Source organism: Myotis davidii, unplaced genomic scaffold, assembly GCF_000327345.1.
Source record: "Myotis davidii unplaced genomic scaffold, ASM32734v1 scaffold3476, whole genome shotgun sequence".
In the NCBI taxonomy this organism is placed as follows: Eukaryota; Metazoa; Chordata; class Mammalia; order Chiroptera; family Vespertilionidae; genus Myotis; species Myotis davidii.
Genome location: NW_006287429.1, coordinates 176,129 through 183,295, shown reverse-complemented (window position 1 = coordinate 183,295; position 7,167 = coordinate 176,129). Strand labels below are relative to the sequence as shown.

Below are 7,167 nucleotides of genomic sequence, written 5' to 3'. Positions count from 1 at the left end.
CCCAGGCCTAATGCCTCGGCCAGAGGAGTTAGGGGCAGAACGGGAGATCGCAAGCAGCTGGTGGTCCCCGCTGCCCAGGCCTAATGCCTCAGCCAGAGGCGTTAGGCCTGGGCAGGGGCAGAGCAGAAGATCACGGAGCCGCTGCTGCTGCGGGTCCCCGCTGCCCAGGCCCAATGCCGCAGCCAGAGGCGTTAGGCCTGGGCAGGGGCAGAGCAGAAGATCACGGAGCCGCTGCTGCTGCGGGTCCCCGCTGCCCAGGCCCAATGCCGCAGCCAGAGGCGTTAGGCCTGGGCAGGGGCAGAGCAGAAGATCACGGAGCCGCTGCTGCTGCGGGTCCCCGCTGCCCAGGCCCAATGCCGCAGCCAGAGGCGTTAGGCCTGGGCAGGGGCAGAGCAGAAGATCACGGAGCCGCTGCTGCTGCGGGTCCCCGCTGCCCAGGCCCAATGCCGCAGCCAGAGGCGTTAGGCCTGGGCAGGGGCAGAGCAGAAGATCACGGAGCCGCTGCTGCTGCGGGTCCCCGCTGCCCAGGCCCAATGCCGCAGCCAGAGGCGTTAGGCCTGGGCAGGGGCAGAGCAGAAGATCACGGAGCCGCTGCTGCTGCGGGTCCCCGCTGCCCAGGCCCAATGCCGCAGCCAGAGGCGTTAGGCCTGGGCAGGGGCAGAGCAGAAGATCACGGAGCCGCTGCTGCTGCGGGTCCCCGCTGCCCAGGCCCAATGCCGCAGCCAGAGGCGTTAGGCCTGGGCAGGGGCAGAGCAGAAGATCACGGAGCCGCTGCTGCTGCGGGTCCCCGCTGCCCAGGCCCAATGCCGCAGCCAGAGGCGTTAGGCCTGGGCAGGGGCAGAGCAGAAGATCACGGAGCCGCTGCTGCTGCGGGTCCCCGCTGCCCAGGCCCAATGCCGCAGCCAGAGGCGTTAGGCCTGGGCAGGGGCAGAGCAGAAGATCACGGAGCCGCTGCTGCTGCGGGTCCCCGCTGCCCAGGCCCAATGCCGCAGCCAGAGGCGTTAGGCCTGGGCAGGGGCAGAGCAGAAGATCACGGAGCCGCTGCTGCTGCGGGTCCCCGCTGCCCAGGCCCAATGCCGCAGCCAGAGGCGTTAGGCCTGGGCAGGGGCAGAGCAGAAGATCACGGAGCCGCTGCTGCTGCGGGTCCCCGCTGCCCAGGCCCAATGCCGCAGCCAGAGGCGTTAGGCCTGGGCAGGGGCAGAGCAGAAGATCACGGAGCCGCTGCTGCTGCGGGTCCCCGCTGCCCAGGCCCAATGCCGCAGCCAGAGGCGTTAGGCCTGGGCAGGGGCAGAGCAGAAGATCACGGAGCCGCTGCTGCTGCGGGTCCCCGCTGCCCAGGCCCAATGCCGCAGCCAGAGGCGTTAGGCCTGGGCAGGGGCAGAGCAGAAGATCACGGAGCCGCTGCTGCTGCGGGTCCCCGCTGCCCAGGCCCAATGCCGCAGCCAGAGGCGTTAGGCCTGGGCAGGGGCAGAGCAGAAGATCACGGAGCCGCTGCTGCTGCGGGTCCCCGCTGCCCAGGCCCAATGCCGCAGCCAGAGGCGTTAGGCCTGGGCAGGGGCAGAGCAGAAGATCACGGAGCCGCTGCTGCTGCGGGTCCCCGCTGCCCAGGCCCAATGCCGCAGCCAGAGGCGTTAGGCCTGGGCAGGGGCAGAGCAGAAGATCACGGAGCCGCTGCTGCTGCGGGTCCCCGCTGCCCAGGCCCAATGCCGCAGCCAGAGGCGTTAGGCCTGGGCAGGGGCAGAGCGGAAGATCGCGGGGAGCTTCGGGTCCCCTGCCCAGGCCTGCGATTGGAGGGTGATGGGGGTCAACGCCTGAGGGCTCCCAGTATGTGAGAGGGGGCAGGCTGGGCTGAGGGACACTCCCCCCGCCCTCATCCAGTGCACGAATTTCGTGCACCAGGCCCCTTGGCAGAAAAAAAGGTTCCCCAACCCTGCTCTTCACTCTAGGTTCAAATTTGTTAGAAAGGGGACCATCACTCAGGATCTTCAGGCTGGACATGTGTCGGTAAACCAAAAGAGGTCCTTTTTGGTCATGCCTTGAATTTAGAGACCTGAGCTGTCTATGTGGGGCTAACAGTACCAATAAGATTTGAAGGCACTGCTGGACAATACCTTTTTGGCAAACTTACTCCATCTATCACATGCACAGGCTGAAGCAAATACCAACACTGATATAGTGGAGGACCAAAATGAACATACCTTAAAGATGGAAAGGAGTAAGCATATGTAATGTTGGTTACACTATCTCATACTGGTTGTTTGTTATAGCGCGAGAGAGGCAGTAGGCGAGAAAGATTCCAATCAGCTGGAAATAAAACACAAGCAAAATTAAATACACATACCAAAGAGCTTAAAGACCTCAGGGTGTAGGTATAGTCTCCTTAACTTCTAATTCACTAATGATTTCCTTCCTGAAGTTTTTCTGGATAGTTATGTTTGATACTATGCAGCATCTAGGTCACATTCTAAGGATATAAGCGAAGTTCTACTACTACTGTGACCTGGAATTTCACAACTGTAACTGACAAAAATCACCCAAAGGAAAGTTTAAATGTCATAATTTTGGGGAAACTTTTCTTCCTCTTCCTCTGTTATCAGAACAAAAAGGGTATGACTTAGAATAAGAATCTCATCCAGTAAAATTTCCATCTGTGAGGACAGAGATTTTCCTGGAGGGTCTAGAGCAGCATTGCAGTGCTGGCAATGGTGTGTAATACCAATACCTCTCTTGTCCAATAAGATCACCACTGACCACCTGTGGCTTTTCAAGATTTCAAATAGGGGTAGAATAACTGAAGAAACAAAATTTAAACTTTATTTAAGAAATAGAACCTTTAAAATGTAGCTAGTGGATATTTTCTTAGACAAAGCAGATTCAGATATAGCTATGCCTGCTACTTTAGAAATATATTAAGATTAGACTTCATCAATTACATAGGTCAAAATGCTTTTAGTCTTATCTCCACAATGTTTAATAGGAAAAATACCCCCTAAGTTAGTTGTCTAGAGCCACAATATAGACTTTTCATGCTACAGGAGACATAGCAAAACTCCAGAAATACAACTTGAATCCACAGCATAGTACCCACCTAAAATAATAGGCACATATTGAATGTGAGTTTGTATGATCTAAATTTTAATAGGCTGGGACTTACATGCAACTCATCAGGGAGTTGCAGCTCAGGAAAAAAGAGATTCTAATAATGTTTTTGAATCTTGACTGACTGCAGAGCAAAGCAGGGTTCCGGTCTATCTCATATTTTGTTTAATGAACTGTGATGCTGGAAAGTTGCCATAACTAAGAGGGCACCAGGTCTTTCTACAGTTAACTGCTTTCCAAAGATATACATGGCTAGAAGTTAATTTTAAGCCTTGCTTTTTGTAGTTTCAAGGAATGACTGGCCACGTAAAAAAAAAAAAAGAGGTAAAATGGTAATAAAAACTTAAATCTGTAGTTATGGAAAAATGTAAGAGCTAAGACATCAAAAAATTGAAATGAAAAAGGCAAAATATTCCTTTCCAAATAAGCTAAATAAAAACCCAATCACGAATGATTTACTACATATGCATCATGTACTGTGATGAGCAACTGAGAGTTGTGAAAATGTAACTTCTCTGAAAATGCCCACTATCCAAGGACCTGAAGCGAAAACTTGAAGCCTTCAAAGTGGAAATCTTCTAGCTGACACCTGTAAGAGTGATGAAACAGTTCCTAAATACATGGATTTACCTGGAAACAAGCAACTCCAAAGGAAATTCCAGCAACAACTCCCATTTCTGACTCTATAATGGTCATTACCTTTATAAAACAACCCTAATGGGAGAGAAAAAAACTATTAAGTACAGCACGAGCAATAATATTTTGATCATACATGTTGGCAGAAAGATGAGCTTTGGATACAATAGCCTTTGCCATTTTATTAAAGTTTACTCTTTCATGTAACAAACACTGTCTCCTTTCAAGCACAGTGTTTTTGGTAGAACTTTGAGGAACAGAAGTTCCACCTTTTGGATTATACATTTAAAAAGCGTTTCTTGCTAGTTGTATGAACTCAAGTCACACATTTTCTGAGTTTCAATTTCCTCATTTATTCAATGAGAATAATAACTGCCCCATTTCAGATTATGTGTATTGTGATTAAAAACTAAAAAGTGAGGCAACTCTGTATTCAGTTAATATCTTCAAAAAATTATAAAAGGCTCCTTACTTCATTGTTTACTTTATCAGCATCCCTCTGAGGAGAACAATCTTCAACTTTACAGCAACTCTTGGGAAATCCTTTTTCTATGTAATAATTAGTATCCTTCCAATCTCTAAAGTTTGTGGCACCACAACAATGTAACTGAAAAATCCCAACAAAAACAATGATACTTCACATTACAACTTTGTAGTCAAACATTTAACCTATCATCTTAGATTATAATTTGTGTTCCAAACAACATTGGGACGGGGACAGGTGCAGGGTGGAGGGGGTCAATGGGGGAAATAGGGGACATTGGTAATACTTTCAACAATAAAGATAAATTTTAAAAAACATTTATTATATGTAATTATTTTTTGTGTGGCTGTCCTTAATTGGCATTATAATTCAAAAGACGAACACTTGTTTCAAACACCAAATGTTTCTAACATTTTTGGACTGGCCTTACTTTCCTGCTATTGTTGGTGCTAACAGGACTTGGGCCGTGATGTCAGTGGGGAATGAAGTGTTTCACATGTGAGGAGAATGATTAGGAGAAAATGGAGTTATGTCCCTTAGTATCATCATACTCTTCTTTTCAGGGAAATATCTTCATTCTCTACTGATCTAAGATTATAATGAGAGCATAGGACAAGTGGACCCTATCTTCTTCTCTCAGGGGATAGGGGCTATGTCCCCCTCTTGATAAGACACCTCCAATGATCACTTACCGTACTTTGAATCTTGTCTACTGCATTGCTTCTATAATCTCCCGTAGCATTATACTGCTTTAAAGCTTTCTCATAATTATTCTTAAAGCTGTCCTTAATCTACCGCAAAGAAACACAAGGTCAATAAACAAAGTCAAATAAGAAATTCCTACATCTGACAGCAGCAATATGCATGGTAATTAACTTCTATGGACCAATCCTGTCCTCCAAGGGATATAGTTTAGCCGAGGGGACTACTAATGTTTGTAAGCAAAACATTACAATAAAAGATGATAACCACTACAAGTTCAAAGTGCTATGGGAGCATGTATTTATTCAAGTGGCAGCTCTGTACTGCTGTATTCACCCCACCCCAATCTTTATCCAGTTTTAATAGCACAAATTTGATGCCTATGGAATGTTTAAGCTACTTCACTTTGGGAGGATGCACTACCACATTGTAAAAAATACTCATTTATGAGCCTTCACTACTCACTGAATCATTTCGTAACCCCAGGCTTAACAGAGTGGAATGCTGATTCCTAATTCAATATTAAGGTTTTCATGATATGCATTAAGTATATCCAGTCTTTACTGTGTGGCATAAATGGAGATGGTATCAATTTTGTGCTTTAAATAGTTTCCTATCAAAGTTATAAACTGTACCATCTCCACTTTAATAGGTACTTCTACACAGAAAAACTACTAGAAATACATGTAATTATGGGCATCTTTACTTTTGTTCTGGTGATTGTTAGTCTTCACCATTTTTTAAATTTTCTTTTATATTAAAAGTGGACTAGAATTTTTACAAGAAAGCCATTCTTGTTGGCTATGAGTTGCAAAAATAAGGCTTTAAAACACAACTGTAAGTGATTTTTAAACTAGTGAAAGTTGTCTTTAACTCTGTGATTTAAATGAATCCATTTTTATCTCCCAAACTGGCTTACCTCATGTCTGAAAACAAATCCAACAATGGCAGCGACCAGTTCAACCAAAAAAATGAGAGTCAGAAACATTGCATACTGCAGGATAAAAAAAAGTCTAAGTCAGCATAAATTAGATACATCACAGCAGCAAAGGGAGTCAAGGGAAAATGGTCTCTTCAATCAGCGTGTTTTTTATTGAAAAGGACAGGGAAAGCACAACAAAAGTGGCAACTGGTAGCTGAACTATTAGTTGGTAAGTTTTCATAAGGAACCAGAGAAATCTTAAAAGGCCATGGCCAGTTCCAAAAAAGCAAAGCCCACTTCTAAGGAAAATAAGGACTCACCAGTTTTAGCATCCACGCAGAAGCTCGGCAGGTAGCAAAACAGCCAAAGGTGCCCAAAAGAATGATGACAGTGCCAGTGCCGATGAGCACGAAGGGAACATTGGTGGCCTTCTCATTTAAAAGGGAGAAATAATTCTCCAGGCTCACCTTGCCCCAAATGCCAACGGCAAGAAGGATAACACCAGTGATCTATGTGGGAAATCAGAGAATAAAAGTTATACACTGATTTGAATAGACTTAAAAGTGATATATGTATATTCAAACCACAAACCACTAGGTATTTAAGTAACAATAGGTGTGACAATTGTTTAGTAGTCCATGGCCACAGAGCTGTGGCTGGGATGTAGCAGACAAGGAGGAGGAAGGATCTAAAGGGGATCTGCTCAAAAGGACAGGCCTTTATAAATCCACAGCTGGATCATTTTAGGCAGCCCAGGTAGCCAGGATGAAGCCAGGGGGCAGCTAGAGAAGGCATCTTAATAAAATCCTTAAACTTCATCTGTTTTGCTGTATAAACACAAACCCAGGGTATACTTGCCCTAGGGATCAAAAGTTTCTTAACTGTCTTACTCCTGCTTAATAAAACCTTCCTAGAGGGGCGGGGTATTTTTATGAATTCCAGAAACTTCCCCTTTCCCCAACATCAGCGAAGAGTACAAAGGGATGGTACACAAAAGCAAGTCCAAGGATAGATTGGCGGGAATGGGGCCATTACCATACTTACCTGTGAAATACTCCCCTCTTATGAAGCAGTGAAAAGAAAGAGACTATTATGCAAGCAAAAGCCCTCAGAGTGGCCGGCCCCCGGCTGCCGCCATCCCGCACCACGACCCCGGCAAGGGCGAGATGCACGCGCTCAAGCCCCAGCAACTCGTCGCCTGAGTCCCCACAGCACCTCCGCCCAAATCTCTCCACCCCATGTCTCCCCTGGAATCCCGGACCTGAGCTCCCTCCCGCTCAGGGTCACACCCCCAACCCAAGCCCAGGGTCCCCTCCCGTCCCCG

General features: G+C 47.1%; 1 protein-coding gene across 1 annotated transcript in view; it reads right to left on the bottom strand.

Annotated features, from left to right (window-relative positions):
- The window catches only part of TSPAN6 (tetraspanin 6), a 9,527-nt gene extending 2,546 nt beyond the window's left edge, over window positions 1-6,981 (bottom strand). Inside the window, exons 1-7 of the mRNA XM_006759183.2 lie at window positions 6,973-6,981; window positions 6,164-6,352; window positions 5,841-5,915; window positions 4,912-5,010; window positions 4,208-4,342; window positions 3,730-3,813; window positions 2,199-2,304 (exon numbers count right to left, since the gene is read on the bottom strand). Coding sequence (XP_006759246.1) covers window positions 2,236-2,304; window positions 3,730-3,813; window positions 4,208-4,342; window positions 4,912-5,010; window positions 5,841-5,915; window positions 6,164-6,352; window positions 6,973-6,981 — 660 coding nt within the window. The 3' untranslated portion in view covers window positions 2,199-2,235. The remainder of the gene's footprint in view (window positions 1-2,198; window positions 2,305-3,729; window positions 3,814-4,207; window positions 4,343-4,911; window positions 5,011-5,840; window positions 5,916-6,163; window positions 6,353-6,972) is intronic.
- Window positions 6,982-7,167: the final 186 nt, after the last annotated feature.